The sequence below is a fragment of the Rosa rugosa genome, chromosome 2 (genome assembly GCF_958449725.1).
Source record: "Rosa rugosa chromosome 2, drRosRugo1.1, whole genome shotgun sequence".
NCBI classification, from domain to species: domain Eukaryota; kingdom Viridiplantae; phylum Streptophyta; class Magnoliopsida; order Rosales; family Rosaceae; genus Rosa; species Rosa rugosa.
Genome location: NC_084821.1, coordinates 34959422 through 34978500, shown reverse-complemented (window position 1 = coordinate 34978500; position 19079 = coordinate 34959422). Strand labels below are relative to the sequence as shown.

At 35.5% G+C, this 19079-nt stretch overlaps 1 protein-coding gene and 1 long non-coding RNA gene across 11 annotated transcripts; one reads left to right on the top strand and one right to left on the bottom strand.

The window, feature by feature from the left end:
- The first annotated feature begins 7134 nt into the window (after nt 1-7134).
- Nucleotides 7135-10749, top strand: LOC133734285 (aluminum-activated malate transporter 2-like). 2 transcript variants are annotated; one of them, XM_062161910.1, is made up of 7 exons: nt 7135-7687; nt 8132-8194; nt 8297-8437; nt 8537-8809; nt 9517-9629; nt 9779-9922; nt 10015-10749. In XM_062161910.1, the coding sequence occupies exons 2-7, from the start codon at nt 8149-8151 to the stop codon at nt 10411-10413; spliced, it is 1116 nt and encodes a 371-aa protein (XP_062017894.1). In that variant the 5' UTR covers nt 7135-7687; nt 8132-8148; the 3' UTR covers nt 10414-10749. The 2 variants fall into 2 exon arrangements, with proteins under 2 accessions (XP_062017894.1, XP_062017893.1); XM_062161909.1 differs by lacking the exon at nt 7135-7687 and having other exon boundaries at nt 7760-8194.
- A 1569-nt stretch (nt 10750-12318) lies between these two features.
- On the bottom strand, nt 12319-16438 carry LOC133732677 (uncharacterized). 9 transcript variants are annotated; one of them, XR_009857270.1, is made up of 7 exons: nt 15619-16436; nt 14742-15040; nt 14572-14653; nt 14255-14340; nt 13783-13858; nt 13307-13381; nt 12319-12565 (listed from the first exon to the last, which is right to left on the bottom strand). It is a non-coding gene; the product is annotated as an uncharacterized LOC133732677 (long non-coding RNA). The 9 variants fall into 9 exon arrangements; XR_009857273.1 differs by lacking the exon at nt 12319-12565 and having other exon boundaries at nt 13168-13381; nt 14742-14779; nt 14951-15040; nt 15619-16434; XR_009857274.1 differs by lacking the exon at nt 12319-12565 and having other exon boundaries at nt 13168-13381; nt 14572-14650; nt 14742-14779; nt 14951-15040; nt 15619-16434.
- Between the last annotated feature and the right edge of the window lie 2641 nt (nt 16439-19079).

The window sequence follows — 19079 nt, the reverse complement described above, 5'->3', positions numbered from 1 at the left end:
AACCCGTATAACCCGATTATGCTATACTTATTCTTGAAATTTTGGACGTTGGAAGTATTTGATCATAGGATTAGATAATTTGAAATATTTTGCTTTATAATTATTGGATTTAATTATTTATGAATATATAAAATTATTTATATTCTTCGTCTTGTGGAGTTTTTAGTGAATTTAATCAATTTATGCATTTTTTTTAGTTAAATGGATCGCATTATTAACCCTTAAATGGATTATTTTGTCTAACACGACACGACCTATTTGTTAAATGGGTTAAGCGGGTTGGAAACGGGTAACCCGTTTAATAAATAGGTTGGGTTTGGGTTTAAATTTTTGACACGATTATTAAATGGGTTGGGTTTGGGTTTGTATCTTCCAACACGACAAATACCTTAACCCGACACGAACCCAACCCGACACGACCCATTGACACCCTAATAATAATTCAAATTTGATTATTGTAATATACTTTACTTAAATTCTCAGATTCTCTTCCAATTCCAATTAAAAATGAAGGTAACAAAATGAATTAAAGTTTTGAGATTAAAAAATTTATATTTTTATTTATACTATAAATTTTCATGAGTCGAGGTTTAACAAATGAGTCGAGTTTTAACAAGTTCGAACTACTCATGAAAAATACGAGCTACTTACGAGCTAGACGAGCCGAATATATCCTTGTTCAAGCTCGGCTTGTTTTTTTATCGAGCTTAATATTGAGCTCAAGCTCAGCTCATTTATTTTACGAACACGAGCCGAACGAGCTAAAATCAAGCCGAATACGAGTCGAACACGAGCTGTATCGAGCCTATTTGCAGCCCTATCTCGAATGTTGAACGCAAAATATTTTTCGAATAAGAATTCATAGGGGTTACTTTGGGCTCTGCCCTTCATATATATGAAGATCTATGATGTGGGGTAGGGAGCTACTGCAGTAAGATATTAATTAGATAGAGAATCGGTAGTGGAAGGGAAGTGAAATTCTTTGGTGATCCTTGGATTCCTGATATGGAGAGTTTTCGCCTCCAAATTAGGAATGGAGTTTCGGATGCAATGAAAGTGGTGGAGATGTTTTCTGATGTTAGAGGGTGACAGTTGGTAAATGTGAAGCCTTATCTTACAAATCAGTGTTTTCAAAAGCATTTCCGGGGCGCGTCTAGGGCAAGCTATGGTGTGAGACAAAAGGAAACTACTTCCAAAGGGCCTGAAAAGGCTCTATGTCGGAAATGCTTCACCTAAAGCTTGAGGCGTCGCTTTTTGGTGAAAAGCGATGTTGAGGCGCAATTAAGTGCAGGTTGAAGACAACTTTTATGATATTTCTTCTTTTTAAGAAGATTTTTTCTATTGGAATCTCCAAATTTACTCACTTGACCTCTATGCTTTTTACACCTCTTATCAAATTTTCAAATACTAAATTTACTCACTAAATCTCACTAAACTTCCTCAAATAACCTCACAATTTGCAAACAAATTATTATCTTTAAAATAAAAAATTTAGTCATTTCAATGGTTTAATCACTCTATAAATCTTAACTAAATATACATTTCTTAATCAAACTTGAGTTTCAAAAATTAAATTCTAATCAATAAGATAATGCCATGCATGAACTATTATGTTTTTTTTTTTTTAAATTTCTATTTTAGCTGTGCAAAAACAAAAAAATGAAGAAATCATTTGTTTTTATTCTCAAAAAAAAAAAATCATTCTTTTTTTTTAATGTTTTTTTGTTTTTCTGTATTTTTTGTATCACATGATTAATTATTTAAATATTTTTAGATTTTTTTTTTTTTTTTTTTTTGCAAATATAATGGATTGACTTAGATTTAGGTCATAAATCATAAGAGGATTTATTTTGTTTTCCCTCACCAATATGCGTTCAACGTATATATCATACATTTTTATGTCACATGATCTTTTTTTTTTTTTTGAGAAACATGTCACATGATCTTAATCATATTTTTAATTCTTATTAAATATATATGAATGCTTTAATGAGTATGTAGTGAAATTGGAAAGTGAAAATAGATAAGGAAAATAATAAGGAATACAATCTAATATTTTTGAATTGGAAAGTTTTGGTATAATTATTGTCCTTAATAGTCATTTTATAGTAGGTTATATATGTCATTTAATAATTCATAATAGAGTGAGGTCAAATGAGCAGATTTAGAAGTCCCAATAGAAACTCTCTTCTAAGAACGATGTCGTTCTTTTCTTTTCGAGGGCCTGTTTTTGGGCCTTCTTTATCCCTTGTTTTTGTTGAATATCCATCATGTATCTATAACAAAAAAAAATTATTACTCTTTAGTTTTATTTTCTAACCTTTAATTTTTTTTTATACCTATTTAATTATAATAATTGTTACGCCTCGTGAGGAAGGACTAAACCGCCCCGCGTTACTCTTTCGCTTTTGAAAACATGATCTTTACCAGAGAAGAAATGGAAGCTATTGCTAACGTCCCAGATGCCTGTCGAAATTGGCATAATCTCCGAATATGACATTATACAAGGAATGAGCGATTCTCAGTCAAGAGTGGATATTGGTTGTGAATGAAAATGAGACGGGAGGAGGAGGATGGTATTGCAAACGTGGTTCCTGCCCCAATCAACTACTGGGAAGCACCTTTGGAACTAAAAGATCCTCTTGAAGATGCTTCATTCTTATGGAGGTGTTTAATGGGGTTTTTACCATATATGGAAGCTCTATTTTGGAAGAGAATAACTCAGACAGGAATGTGTTTCAAGTGCTAACTGCTAACAATCAATTGAAACGCCTTCGCACACAACTTGGGGGTTTTTTGTCACGCTCTTTGAATTTTGATCGGGTTAGACAAGTTGGGGGTGTACATGCAAAAGATACTCTAATGCGTAAGTCATTGAGTGTTCAGTTAGTACTTAGTAAGTTAGTAGTGAGCGTAATCCGGATATTGCTTCCCTCAAATGTTCACCTTGTCAAGTATATAGGTGAGTTTGAGCGAATACTTCCACTAGTGCGTGTAGTGGTGTGCAAAGTCTGCAATGGATGTGTTAGTGGATCCACTACGCCACTCTTAAGACAACATGCATGGGAGACTGTTTTCCTGCTTACTATGAATTCAGCCGAGCAGCCTGAGCTGACTAATTTTACTGACTAGTTCCGCCTTATCCATATTCACTTCGAAAGGTTTTCTCTTCGAGGGATCTGAACTTCTCAGCTCCCCAAATATATAGATTGCGTTATCTCTTGATTAGAACATGAATTCACCTCACTTAGATCGGCCTAGAGGGGATTTACCTCACTTAGATCAGGCTCAAGGGGATTTTGCCTCACTTAGATCTGCTTTGAGGAGATTTCACTTCACTTGGATCTGCCTCGAGGGAAATTTCACCTCACCTAAATCATATCTATCTTGAGAAGATTTCACCTCACTTGGATCTTCCTCGAGAAGATTACTTAGAGGAGATTTTTCTCAAATAAGTTGGGTTGTCTCTCTATTAGTCTATTTTAATGAGTAATACTAATGAAAGGCTGCACCATGCTTCTTACATTTTCATTACTATCAATTCGATTAGATGTTGGAATTGGCTTGGCCTCAAACGGGTTGGTTGGCTGCGGGAGGGGTTCGTCCACGGAGGGTGAGTCAGGGCTTAAGACTAGGCCAAAAGGCGTAGTCAATGGACAACAAGTGAATATTTCTGTAACTGAAACCGTTCTCGAAATTGTGACCCCCCACTATGCCTATTTTTTCATTATGCACGAGGTGCCAGTACTGCAAGGAAAAAATAGTTTTTCTCGCTTATCGTTGGTTTTATGTCTGCGAAAAAACTTGTTTTATGTCTGCGATGACACTTGTTTAATTTCAGCAAAGACACGCTTTTTATGTCGGTGAGAGCATTTGTTTAATGTCTATGAGGACATGTACGTTTTTGTGTTCGCGAGAGCACCTATTTAATGTCTGTGATGATACATTTTTGTGCCTGCGAGGACACTTCGTAAAAATTTTACCAATCATTTAAAATGCCAAAAGAAAGTTTTTATTTCATGAAATGTGTAATACGTACGAAAATAAGAAATGTAACAGAAATTGACTAAGTACAGAATCACTACCGGTTGTCCATATCTAGAATGGTGCGATGTCCGTGTCTGATTTTATTTTCTTGTTTTCATTTTTTTTTTTTTTTGCTATTGTATGCTCAATTTTTAAGTGCCTCCAAGATCACGTAGGAGCCTTCCTATAGCGACTTGAATTTTCCATTCTCTCTATTCTTGGTGTTCGTCCACAACCCTTTTCAGCACATTTCTCCTTGTTAAGATGACCTTCGCCTTACTTCCTTGTTGAAGTATGGCCAAAAGTATTCTGGCCAGAGGATCTTGTGGGCCAGGCTTTGCTTAATGCGAGGTGTGCTTGATTATGTCTGACAGTCTGAGCCTCTGAGGCAACGCTGGTGGGGGCCTGAAAAGGGTCTGCAGACCAGCTCACTGTTATCATCACGGATCTCCTTACCTTCATCCGTAATTTTCTAGGCTTGATGGGATCTTCGGGCTGGATATCATTCATATCATATTCGAGGTAATTTGTTATCAGTCCTCACAAACACTTCAGGTTTCAATTTTTTTCGAAATTATCAAAATTTTCGTATTTTGGAAGTACTAAAATAAAATTCATATGCTATATCATTTCCGTCAGGAGTTATTTTTTAAAATTTTCGGTACATTTCTGCGAAATTCTTAATTTTCGAAATATCTACACACAAAATATATTTAAAAATTCACACCGAAATTTTGTCCTAAATTTCTCCAAAATTTCTGTGAAATTTGTATGCCACTAGCAAAGAAGTTTTTTTATTCATATTTTATAGAGAAAATAAGAAATTTTGATTTTTTTTTACAATCAAGTTGAATTAGGGCTATCAATGGGTCATGTCGGGTTGGGTTCATGTCAGGTCAAGGTATTTGTCGTGTCACAAGAGAGAAACCCAAACCTAACCCATTTAATAATCGTGTCGAAAATTTAAACTCAAACCCAACCTATTTATTAAACGGGTTACCCGTTTCCAACCCGCTTAACCCATTTAATAAATAAGTCGTGTTGTGTTTGATCAAATGACTTATTTAAGGTAACATTGCGACCCATAAACTAAAAAAAATGCATAAATTGATTAAATTCACTAAAAAAATCCACAAGACGAAGAATATAAATAATTATATATAATTCATGAATAATTAAATCAAATAATGATGAAGTAAAATATTTCAAATCGGCCAATCGTAGGATCAAATACTCTCAATGTCCAAAATTTCAAGAAGAAGTATAGCATAATCGGGTTATATGGGTTCACTTCGTGTTGGCGGGTTGACCCGCGGCCAAACCGTTTATTAAATGGGTCATGACGGGTTGACCCACGGATGACCCACTTTTTAATCGTACGGGTTCAACCCACTTTATTTCGTATGGGTTTCGAGTCGTGTTATCGGGTCGTGTTGGAATTGACAGCCCTAAGTTGAATACAACAAAAAACCGTTTTTGCTTTTATCTGCTACCAAAATCATTTCTAAAATTCATGTACTTGGGAGCAGTATTGTATGATACTAAATGGAATAAGTTCAACCATATAGATTGAACCACATCATAGTAGCTCTTATTATTAATACTTTATATTTCTTTGTTGTACTTGTTCATTTTCATTCACAGGGTTTTGATATTACGTCCCCTCCCTCCCCCCCCCCCCCCCCCCCCCGGGAGATTGTATTTTTCTAATTATTAGTGAAAAAGACGTGATGACCAAGCTTCCCACTGGGTTCCAACCATAAAAAAAAAAAAAAAAAAAAAATTAAAAAATTAAAAAAAAAAGTAAATCACATTCACATTATCAATATACAGCAAAATTATAATTACATATAGATAAAAACATTAGTTTAGCAACCTACTACAATACTGATTAATTACACGTCCATATTAAATATCACAATTCCATTATAAATGTATAATTTTAGAGAGGCTACATTGTAAATAGGTTTATTATAGGTTAGTATAGTCTATGTAAAAGTTTCATTAAAAAATATAATTTTATAAATGCAATTAATGTGATTTCTTTATTTTTAACCGAAATTTCCACCGAAATCGAAATTTTCTCCAAAATTTCCTTAAATTTGAAATACCGAAACCGATACCTTGGATTGACTACACCTGCATCATTGTCCACGATCGGATCTTCTCAACTATGCTGAGATGCATGTTCTGCCTCTCTGAGTTCTTCTTTCTTTTGCGGCTAAGTGAGTTTCACTTCCATCTTATTTGTTCAAGGATGTTGGCATGCTAGTCGTTTTGCTACCCATAATATGCAATCTTATTGGATGAATCTGGTTCGGAATTCTCAAATCCCATCATATTAGCTTTTTGGGAAGTTCACACAGATGGCGTCAACTGTTGATGCAAAAAAATTAAGTAGAACATCTCTTCACTTACTTTTCTGACTAGAGTGAGACTAAAAGTTTTGCGGTCAATGTCTTTACGCCCTTCAAATTTTGATTGATCTAGATAAGTCAAATTGAAAGAAATTGAGGTACTTGTAAAGTACTTTGTTGCCTAAGTCAGTGAGCATTTAATTAGTAGCGAGTGTAATAGGAATATTCATTGCTTCCCTCGGATGTTCACCTCATCAAGTATCTATAGAAGAGCTTGATTGGATATTTCAACCAGTGTGCAAAATTCACAAGTCATGTGTTAGTGGATCCATTGCACCACTCTCAAGACAACATGGGTGAGTGTTTTCCCGCTTGCTACGGATTTGACCAAGCTAACTAATTTTGCTAACTAGTTCTGCCTTCTCCATATCCACTTCAAAGGGATCTGAACTTCTCAGTGCTTCCCAAATAAATTGAGCCGTTTCTTGATTAGAACTTGATTTCACCTCACTTAAATCAGCTTTAAGGGGATTTGCCTCACTTAGATCCGCCTCGAGAAGAATTCACCTCACCTGGATATTCCTCAAGGATTTTTTTTGTCAAATAAGTTGGGCCGTCTCTCTATCAGTCCATTCCGTAACTAAAACCGTTCTCAAAATTTTCACCCCCACATGTGTTGTTGGAAACTGTGTCGTTTTTTCTTCTTTTGGCACTGGGTTAGTTCACGTCTTTTATTCTCCTTTTTCATGATGGAATGTGTAAACTGGTCATCAAGGATATGCAGCTCTTTATAATTCTGGTATGGATGAATTGGCGTGAGAGGAATGCCGTGCTTTATGGTCAAACACTTACCCCCTGCGCAAGTACTGCTTTGAGAAGGATTTTCTTCTATTGGAAAGTCTGAGTGAAGCTCAGCTAGCTGATGCACCAGCGGAGGGCGAATACTGATGGCTGTATTGGTGCTCGGCTCGCAGGCACCCTCCAACGCATATGCGGTTAAAAGTTAATTGAGATGGGGCTGTGTGTGACAGGAGTGGCTTATATGGAGCAGCGGTCGTTTTACGTGATGAGAATGGGGCTCTGTTGGAAGCAGTCGGTCAACGTTTACAGTTCAGGATCTTGGCATGTCTAGCTGAGCTATTAGCTATTAAACTGGGGTTAAAACTCTTGCTGGAAAGAAGGGAGGTGAATGCTGTATTAGAAACTGACTGTATGTGTGTATCTTATCAACTAGGATGAATCCTGTTTTGACGGCAAAGGATGCGGTGGTTGAAGGGATGCGGGCTTTGATGTCAACTCTGCAGGTTACTTTAATACAGTATATATGCTTGTAGATCGATAGGGATGTGTAACATATATTTTGTGTGTGGCATGTTGGCCTATACCGTACCACATACTTTTCACTTATAAATAGGCTACTACTTTGCTACGTTAAACCACTCTTGAATTCCTAGACATCTCACCCCACCATTTACTTTACAAGCTACAGAGCTGTCTTCTCTCTATCTTCTCCTGCAGCTAACTTCCGGTAGCTATAGCACTGGCATCCATGGCATCTTCAAATAATGACCATGATCAGGTTAAAGCTGCAGGACTCTTCGAGAGGTTGTGGGGGAAGATAGTTAAGTTCGGCTTGATGTTAAAAAAACTAGGGCAAGATGATCCAAGAAGAACTGTTCATTCTCTAAAAGTGGCACTAGCTCTTACATTGGTCTCCATGTTATTCTACTTTGAACCACTGTATGAAGGTTTAGGTCTTGCTGCTATGTGGGCTATTCTGACAGTTGTGGTCGTTTTTGAATTTTCTGTTGGTAAGTTCATACTTCATACACATAATCAACCATATTTCTCTTTGTATGAGGATTTAAATTAATCTCATATGATCCGTATTAAATCATTTGAAAAATTTACAGGAGCGACGATAGGACGAGGTTTGAATAGAATGATGTCTACTGTAGTAGCTTCTGCTCTTGGCATTGGAGCTCATCGATTAGCAACTCTGACAGGAAATCAAGGAGAGCCTATACTTATTGCTCTCTTTGTCTTCGTAGAAGGTACATATCGATATAAAGATAATACATAGTAATTAATAGGTTATGTATGCTTCAATTTTGTTATATGTTTCATCTTAATTGGTTTTGAATTTGGTGCAGCTGGAATAGTGACATTCTTCAGATTCATTCCCCAAATGAAGGCAAGATACGATTATGGGCTGCTGATATTCAACGTGACGTTCTGCCTGGTATCGGTGTCTGGATATCGCGACAAAGAGGTCATACAAATGGGATTCGAAAGGGTATGTACCATCACCATTGGAGGCTGTATAGCTGTTGCTGTTTGTGTTTTCATTCGTCCAGTATGGATAGGGGTGGAGCTTCACAATCGGATTTCTACCAACATGGAAAAGCTGGCCAATTTCTTAGAAGGTACATCTGTATAATTAATCTAAACCTTGGAATTTTTCGTTTTTAATTATTACGTACGTACATAGATACATGCAATCACCTGCAATTTGTATATAAAAAATAACTAACTTCATTATCTATATACAGGGCTTCTCAAGTGCGGATATCCGTACCTTTTGCTTAGGTACGGATTTCCGGTTTTTACCTACTTTTTTATCACACATTTACATCTTAACCGCTCAGTTTTTAGGTCCTAATGTATAGATCATCTCGGCAAAATCTCAGCCAATTTGATGATCGTTAAGGCATTCAAAACTGCAATTTACAACAATGAACACGAACGGTTCCGATTTGACAGATTCGGTTCGTTCGTGTAAATTGCAGTTTTGGATGCTTTAACGATCATCAATTTGGCTGAAAATTTGTAGAGATGATCTATACATTAGGACCTAAAAAATGAACAGTTAATATGTAAATGTGTGATAAAAAAACTGAGTAAAAATAAGAAATCCGTACCTTTTGCTTAGGTACGGATATCCGCACCTGAGCAACACTATATATATATATATAACACATATATATTATATATTATATGTGTGTGTTCTTGCATTTATATTTAACTTCACCAAAAAGATTCACGTACTATTTTTACTTCATTTTCACTACTACCAAGAAATTTAGAAATAATTATCTAACAAGTTCTTGCATGTATCGATACTTAATTACAGAATTTGGAGATGAATACTTTAAAGTATCTGAAAATGAGCAGACCAGAGAGAAGTCATCGTTTCTTGAGGGATATAAAAGTGTTCTAACTTCAAAAGGCAGTGAAAACACTATGGTAAGAACAAATCTTCAAGCTAATTGATAATATAAATCCCACATTACATTAAAGCTAGTTTGCATTGTTCTGTTAGGATAACTTCACTCGTGTCAATCATTTATCAGGTTGTATGTTCTAGCTAACTTAATTTTCTTAATATTGTCCAGGCTAATTTGGCAAGATGGGAACCGGGCCATGGGAATTTCAGATTTCGTCATCCATGGGAACAATACTTGAAAGTTGGAACCCTTACTCGCCAATGTGCGTTCAAAATTGAAGCTCTCAACAACTACCTTACCTCTGAAACCCAAGTATGATAAGCAATCACTTTTTACCAATGTTCCTTGTTATTATATATACCATACTTATGATCTGACTTATCTTTTGCTATTAATTCTTGTAGACACCTCAGGAAGTCAAAAGCATAATACAAGGGCCAAGCGTGGTTATAAGCTCAGAGTGTGGGAAAGCATTGAAGGAGTTAGCAACCTCAGTGAAGAAAATGACCAAATCATCCTCAAATGAGCCTCATATTGCAAAGTCGAAAGATGCTGCTGAAGAACTCAAAGCTGTTATAAGATCAAGCTTGTGTAAACACCCAGCTGATTCTCTACATATAATACAAGAAGGTGCAGTGGCTTCACTACTCCTTGAAATTATCACATGTATAGAGAAAATTGCCGACGCTGCTCATAAACTAGCATCCCAAGCACATTTTAAGGATGTAAAGCCTACAGTGAAACCGGACCAGGAAAACTCCGTGAATGATGGGCCACACCATGTTATTACGATTGAGGGTTAAAATTCCATTTACCGGAAACTGAGAACTCATCATTCACACCGGCAATGAGTCCACGAATGGAAGTGTACAGATGTACGTACGTGGATGCTTGAGCAGTTCTCTATCAATAAAGAAATTGATGGAATTGCTTATATTTAGCTCTTTTAGATTTTTTTTTTCTCTCTCTCTCTTTCCCTCGATGCATTTAGGATCTTTACTGGGGAGTTCTTGTGTTGCTTTTTCCGTATGAGGAAGCTCATAGAGGTTCGGAGGTAAATGATAAAATGTCATCTTTTGTGATCATAATAATCTGTCCTGCCAAATTAAATAAGGGAAAAAAAAAGAAAAAAAGATGGAGTGGAACAATTCTTTTGTACGTATCTCGCTCTCATGATATTTGATACAGAAAATTATTGCACTTACTGTCTTACTGATAAAATATTGAGTATGCCCAGACCTGAAAGTTGTTTAACACCTAATCCTCAATTTTTTTCTTTCGTTTTTTGATCTTTTTGTTTTTTTTTTTTCCCATAAATCCAACCCATCCATGATGCCAGATTCGAAACCGTGCATTTCTCGGTGTTGGATTTTTCAAGAAACCAATAGAACACAACTTACCAGCACACCGAATCATGATCTATTAACAAGATAAAAGACTTGATAAACTAATCCTTGAATAACTGTCTCTTTTCATTGAACTCAAATTACAGAATTGATTTTGGTTTTTTTATTTGGTAAATTATTGTGAGCACGCATGTTTTGATACTATCTAGAAGCTGCACTCCTTTCCTAGAATTGCTTTCCATATCATAGGTTAATTAGTCATTATTCTTGACCTTAACTTAGGAGGGTTTCGTCAGTGCCAGGGTTTTGCAAGTAAATTTCAAACTTCTCGATCATATGCATGAGCAACTATTGGTAAATGATTTAAATTTATAGGTGGTTATTTACCGTTAGTTGATGCTCCTGGGATTACATTATTTGATACATACGTCAAAATTAAAGTTGAGAGCACTTAATGTGTAACCACGACCATATTAATTATTGAAAATGAATGTGGGAAGGAGTGCTTCTGTGGTAAATGATTTAAATTTCTAGGTGGTTATTTTCCGATCCGTGAATGGATATGCACCTGAAATAACATTGTTTGTTTTTTTTTTTTTTAAACGAAATAAGATAACATTATTTGATACGTTCGGTGAAAACTAAAGTTCAGAGCACTTAACGTGTAACTAGGACCATATTCAATTTTGAACTGCTGCTTCATCAACTAATTCCTTTAATTTCTTGACCTTTCTCATAAGTCCAAGAGCTACCATACATAGTCCACCTCAGTCCACGATAGAAAAACAGTCCTTGATCTACCTATGTTCCTTTGTGGCTTTGTTTATGCCATTTCTGCTATTATTCAATTCCGATTACAAATCTCATAATTTTTGTTGGAGAGAATAGTATAAGAAAACAAATTATTCTGTCAAGTAATAAAGAAATTGAACTTTCTGAGATCCCCAACCTTACCCATGCTGTAAGGTCACTAATTAAGTATTAAACGTCTAGAATGCAGATGACTTCTTTCTTAAACCATAGCTTACATCCAAATCTTGGGAATAAAGGCTATCACTCTTTGTTGTTGTTTCCATTCCCAAGGAATAATTTGAAAAGTCTTCCAGTTTTGGGTTGTAGTCATGATTCGTAGTATACATATCAAATTATCAATACGTATCAGATGCAATGTCGGTGATAATGTTATTGATATGAACAGCTACTTAGATATATAAGACATTAATTAACCCTTTATAAAATGGGTTTCAAAATTTAAATCCTTGTCTCTTTATTTTGGCAAGAATCTTTTCATGGTTGTTAAGCAATTATATATTTGCTGGTTTTTGATGACTGTATGATGCAGTCAGAAATAATGGCGTTTACAAGTTATAAATCCTAAAACAAAGAATTCTAGAGCTCACCAGAGAATATGAAATAATTCTCAATTTGATTGATAATAATATGAAAGATAGAGTCTGCAGCCGTTTAAGGTTGCTTAAATACTAGAAAACACTACGCCAATAATACGATGAGACAACAGTTCTTCGCTGTCGTCTGATGACCATCTTTGTTGTCGACTGAGTGAATGTTGTCTAACGGGGGGTATCAAACAACAGCAAGATTCTATCATCTGAAGAAATTTTGGACAAGAGTAAGAGCTAACAAACCTGTTGTATGAACACTAGAAAAGACACTAGACAACTTAAAGTAGCTGTTGTCCAAAGTGAATTAAGTCAATAGAATCTAAAGAATAGGAACTTCTGAGATCATTTAAGACAACATAACTTATAGTGTAACATTGTCTGTTAAGTTTCACACTCTTTTTTCTCATAGTAAACTCTTGTGTGGTTGTTTAATCAAACAACAGCTTTCTAGGTTTTATAATTATTAAAGTTTATTTCCAACCATGGTTTTCCTAATATGATGTACTGGTTAATGAAGTGAGACAATAGTTTTCTTTGTACTCTTTGTTATTTTCCTCTATTTCATACAACATAATGTGTAGCTTTGTCATTGTGTTTTACAATATTGGACAATAGAACCAGTTTAAAAGATATTGTTGTTATGTTGTATAAACAACAGTTTTTTCACTTGATTTTTTTTGTGCTCAATTGTCAGACAATGGTTTTCTGGTGAAATTGCATTGTCTGAAATTGGATAACAAGACATACATTTTGGATATTGCATCTAGCAAAAACCTACCAATCAACGCATCCACAAACACATCTAATATTGATACCAAAAGGTTTCCATTAATTCTAACAAGATCTACAATATTCCATTAGCAGTATATCCCAACAACATCAACACAGTATTCATCCAAAAATTCCATTAAAAATTGATGGTACAGTTCAACCACAACTAACTGAACCTTGAGGCATTGCAGGGAGGATTCGAGATGGATTTCTAGCAAGAAATGGCTCTACAGCTGCACAGCTTTCAGTAACTGTAAAGAGAATTGGACACTCAGATATGATGCAACATATTGCAAAATGCTAGTTGATACATATACCAAATTGGTGGCTTATCAAAATAAATGCCCCATCTCACTTTTCAAAATGCACTTTGACGCTAAAATATATTGATACCATTTGTGCAGTGCAGTTCTTACAAGATTATATAGAAAGTAATATGGAAACAACATATAGAAGTGAAACCAATAAGGAAATTATCAGCAAGCAATATAATTAATAAGAATAATCTACAAAAAGTGAATCTCAAACTTGAACACATACACAATAGCACAATGCAAACATTATCAACAAGACATACATGCAGAAGCAAATATGCATAAGAAGTGGGCAGTAGCTAAAGAATTAGAAGAGATAGGACACTTCAAGAATTTACCTGATCAATGGTACTTTCTCATTCTCTGCATCTTTAACTTTCCGTCAAGTTGAGATGATGAACAGATTTGTTGATCCTATAAGCAATCCAAAGTTGAGAGGATGAACAAAGTTGCAGACATAACAAAATCAAATGTATGACAGTAGGTGGGTAAAAATAGCAAGGAAAAGCATAGTATAGTAAATAATAACAACAACAAAAAATGCAGATACAATACATATGCATAGGTATACATGGGAAATGCAGACCAATTTAATTAAATTAAGCTTCCTAACATAACAAAGCTTCTCAGTTGCAATGTCTTGGAATAGTGGAATACCCCACGAAAGTGTGAAAAAAAAAATTAAGCATTATCTCTACTCTCCAGGAACATAAGCATGCATTAGGAAGCCATTAATTAGAAAATCCATGTTACATAATATATAAACCCTTGTAGAAAAGTTCAAAGTTTCAGGTGCGAGAGAGCACTAACCCAATGAAACAGCTGCTACTTGATGTCCAGAGTTTTTCTTCTCTACTCCCAAAGTTGCATTGTACACCAAGTTTTCACTCCCAATACTACAACATAAAAAACCACAGCAAGTATTCATCTGAGTATATGAATACAAGATCGTTCACTTAATGTCATAAACATGAGAGTATAAGCAATGCAATCCTGAAGTCATAAACATGGATGTCACTAATAGAAAATGTTGAAAGCAAGCAATGAATCCATAATTCACTACTTTATAACAAAAACAACAATGAAGCATTAATATATTAGATATTAGAGAGACGAGAAGGGAATACCTTGAGAGCTTGTAACGTAAATCGAGACAACAAGCACCCACCACCTCACTTGGAATATTCAGCCATTTCACATACGTAACTACTAATAAAGAAATACAATTTGAGTTAGAATGGAGGTCATTTGCATATAAAAATCAATCTGATGAGATAAAATCATGAAATCTACCAACCTAGGATTCACCAAACTCCATTGTAGCCTAGATAGCTTCTGCATCATGCCAGCATAGTATCACAAGTGCAAGTATGTGAGCTGCTCAATCTAATCCCCAATCCCAACCTATCCTATTAACTCGGTTTTCTACCCAAATTGAAAAAACTATTGAATATCTAAATAGAAAATAGACCAAATTACATGGTGAATTGGCCAAGAAACAGTCACCTTAGTTGTGGTGCCAGTCAAAGCACTGATAGTGGACTGTTCTGCATCAAAAGCTTCACCTTATTCCACAGCCCCCGACCAATTGTATCACTAAAGTCAAAGTTTCCAAAATAAATAGTTTCATATTCATTCTAACTTAAAAGTAGAAATATTGTTACCTACTCCATCTACATGAATGCTTCCACCCCCAATAGGGACCTTGGAAGATTCTCAGGTGCTAGACTTTTTAGTTTTTACCACCTTTAGAACATTCAGTTGTACTTGACCACACACGAAAATACAATTATCAGAAACCCTGTACAAATTAAGACATAAATACCCTATAAAGCATTTGCTACAACATTTCAGATCAACACTATATACAACTTGAAAGACTCAATCTTTATGGTTCAGAATCAAATTTTAAACCCCCAATTTCAATTGTAGATTCAATCCAAAATAAGAGTCAATCTTCCAACAAATTAATTAATTTATACGAAACAGTCTAATTACTAGAATCAAATCACCAAAATCCCCACACAAATTGAATCCGATCCCCAAATTCCATACTCAATCCATAAGTACAAGATCAATATAACATATCATCCTTACCCTATTATACACCATTAAACATATAGATCATATCAAAATTAACAAATTTAGAGGAAAGAAGAAGAATTGATACTTACTGGTATGAAATTTGGTTAAGACGGCCAGAAAGCAACAGCGTTAGACCTCTGGAGTAGCTCTTAAGATCAGAAATTTGACAAGAGGAGGAGAAGAAGAGGATTTCAATTTCACAAACACTAGAAATTGTTTTGATTGAAAACAAGAGGAGGCTGCGTTTAGGTTTTTTGTAAAAAATGAGAGAGAGCGAGGAGGCTTATTTTTATAGGAGGTTTTTTCTTGGCCTAATACCATCTTCAAAAAAGCAAATCAAATCATAGATGGCCTGCATATGAAGATTGAAAAGATGAATTACAACCAACGACCTCGCCATCAATGACTTCAGCTTCTATCAGGAGGAGATGGCCATCGACAAAATCGAATCTTGCTACCTGCTCATCTTTTGGAATAGAACGATTGAGAACCCAATTGATCGAGAAATCGGATTCGGTTCTTACGAAGCAAAGAATGGTATGGATTTCAATGTTTATGCGACAAGAAATCGGAGTATCGTGGGATGTGGATGAGGAATGAGGGCGTCCCTCTTTTTTTTTCTTTTTCCTGAACATTATTTGTGAATTCATCGTTTTAGAACACTCGTAAGTCGTAAGTGAGCGTGTGGAAAGGGGTTTTGGGAAAAAAGAGAAGTTTAAATTTTGGCCAAAAATTGGGCGGGCAATTCAGATCTTGTTTTGGGAGAGAGATCAAGGTGATGAGGCAGGGCCCAATTAAATTAAAACAAATCCAAAACGAACTAGAAACTCTAAAGTGCTGGAAAATTTGTAAAATGCACTTTTGAGGTTAGAAACGACCTCAGAAGCTCAAAAAATCTCATCCATCATGGCAAAGCCACGTGTTTGACTCCAGGTGCCGTTCCCTTCTCGAACAAGTATAATAATTAGCATTCTAATACTGAAAACCAAATTTGCAGCCTACCGATTTGACCCTTCTCACGATCAAGCTGTTATTCAATCCTACCCATCATCGTTCTACATCACATTATATAAGGTAGCTCCCCTACCAAGAGAAAGCTACATATAATGTAATTCTAGAAACACTGTGTAAAATAGACCATATGACATTTGACAATAATTTGAAATTTTAAAATACCGGCCCTCTATAATATATTGCTCTCTACTACGGCTTTCTAGGATTTTGTTATATCACTCCCTTCGATATGATAAAATTGAAGCACCGCTAGCATGACCTGATTCTCTTGTGGTGGATTTGGTGATCCTATCTGATTAATTCGTTGCCCTACCGGTTTATTTTTTTTCACTCGTGGCCTTTGTTATGGCTATATTGTTCTCAGTAGCAGATCCAAGATCCGAAAATAGGATGGGCTAATTTTAAATGCATAAAATTTTGCAAAAAGTTTGATTTTTTTTTCTTTGAGGTTTGGAACCCAGTGGAGGCTCATCCTCATATTTTTATCATTACTATTAAAAAAGTATAATCCAGAGGGACATAAAACCAAAATCCCATAAATTAATAATTACAAGTATAAATCTATTGTAAAACAACAGTAACAAAATAATTCGAAAATAACTCAATCATAACCTTCGAGGTCCACTTGCTTCAAACTCAATAATCACATAATCCTTATCAATACTATCGGCAAACTCTTTTTCAATGTAGTGAACCATCAAATCATCAAGGAAGTCATCCTCCATCAATCTTATTTCAAAGTTTGCTTTTTATGATGCTCATAGATGAAAAAAGAAAATTGATCAAAAGCCCAAATTAGAACCTAAGCAAACAATCAGGATATACCAAATTCCCAAATCAAAATTGCATATACTTACCTGGATCAAAAATGAAAAGAATGAAAGCAGAGTTGCTCAGACGAAATACCCCAACCTTCTCTGGATGATTGATCGGCTGGATTTCAACATTTTGACAGAGAAGAATGACAAAAAATGGTGATTGAAAGAGTGAAAGACGAAGACGAAAAAAAATTTGGCTGGGGTATTCTAGATATAGGGATGGGCTATTTGAGCAATAGGGCTACTTGACAAATTTTTGAGCCAATTTTGGTTTGGGCTATAGCCCAACTAGCCACTCACATAGATACGCCACTAGTTGTTTTTCAAGGTTCCATGAGTCACATTAGAAAGGTGTGGTCTTTTCAAGGGGTGGTTCGCTATCAAGATTAGGCTTTTGGTTTTTCAACAATAGTATGGTGCTTGATATTAGAAAGATTTCCTTGCTTTGTTTAAAGGCGTGGGTACCAATTCATAGGATTTCTTCGAGTTGCGGCTCAAGTCTTGCTACTTTGTCGAATTCTTTTTTTTTTGTTCTTTTTCTTCTTCTTTTTCGCGTAAGATTTTTTTTTTCTTTTTTGGAACAATGCGTAAGATTTTAGTTGGGCAACTCCAATAATGGGGGGCTAGTCCATGTTTGAGTCCCAAATAGCACTTGATTTTTTCAACAATGGTTTTGAGGGGAGTTGGTCTCGTAAATTTGAGACCCAGTGTTATTCTTGGTGCCAAATATGTTCCAAATTCAAGACCAGTCTCAAAATGAGACTGTGGGCCCTACAACAAGCGCGTTGTGTCTGCTAGGGAGAGAGGAAGACTAGATGGTTTCTTTGTTTGTTTGTTATGCACGCTAAGGACAAAAAAGGGATGTGAGTGTAGCGTCACGTGATGGCGCCCTTGTGATAATCATATTATGTAAGATAATGCATGTCATCATGATGTATTGAAAATTCTCTTTACTCCACCCACGAGCTGATCCCCTTATGATGGGCCAACGAGCTTGGAGAATACTAAATGCTCTCTCCACTTATTTTCTGTAAGGTACTAGCGTCCTTCAGTTTTTAATTATCTGTACAAATGCTTCCCATTTAGGGTACATGGCATTGACTAGGTAATAACATTGGTTGTATATCACTTATGTGGTATGTACTTTACTTGAGAAGTTTGACCAAGGCATACATCATTGAAAAATGGTGAACATCTAAGGACATTGATATCGCTAAGGGAACCTGAAAATCCAAAGAAGGCGTGCTGAATTCAAGGGTTTTTAATTTTGTTATGCCCCATTGCCCCTACCCCATACTTAGATTACCGGTATACTAGTCATTTGGAAGGTAAACGATTGAAATATTTATGTTTTACTTTCATTTCGAACCTTTAGAGCCTCCAAGTTGACTTTTTATTCGATTAACTTTTTGAAGAAACATTTTTCATGAAAGTTTTAAATGACGTTAGATCGACTTTGTGGTCATATGGTATGCTGAAATAAAAGTTATAACGAATGTGTTATAAGGATTTTAAGTCAGTCGCAATTTTGTAATTTTGTGAAAACTTATTTTTTCTATAAATAGCAGATCGAGACTTTCCATTTAAGGTAATTTCAACCCAGCAAACGCAGATTTGCTGCTGGACCTTCTCGACCTTACCGGCGACGATTCTAGCCATCTCAGGCTATGAAACTGGTCATTCTCTTTGTCTTCAAACCCTCTTTCCAACCATTTATG

What these genes read in the sequence shown, in the direction of transcription:
- LOC133734285 (XM_062161909.1), top strand. Translation starts at nt 7,933, where the DNA reads ATGGCATCTTCAAATAATGACCATGATCAGGTTAAAGCTGCAGGACTC. An exon ending in TCTCTTTGTCTTCGTAGAAG is followed by an intron (nt 8,438 to 8,536) that starts GTACATATCGAT and finishes AATTTGGTGCAG; the next exon opens with CTGGAATAGTGACATTCTTC. An exon ending in ACCTTACCTCTGAAACCCAA is followed by an intron (nt 9,923 to 10,014) that starts GTATGATAAGCA and finishes TAATTCTTGTAG; the next exon opens with ACACCTCAGGAAGTCAAAAG.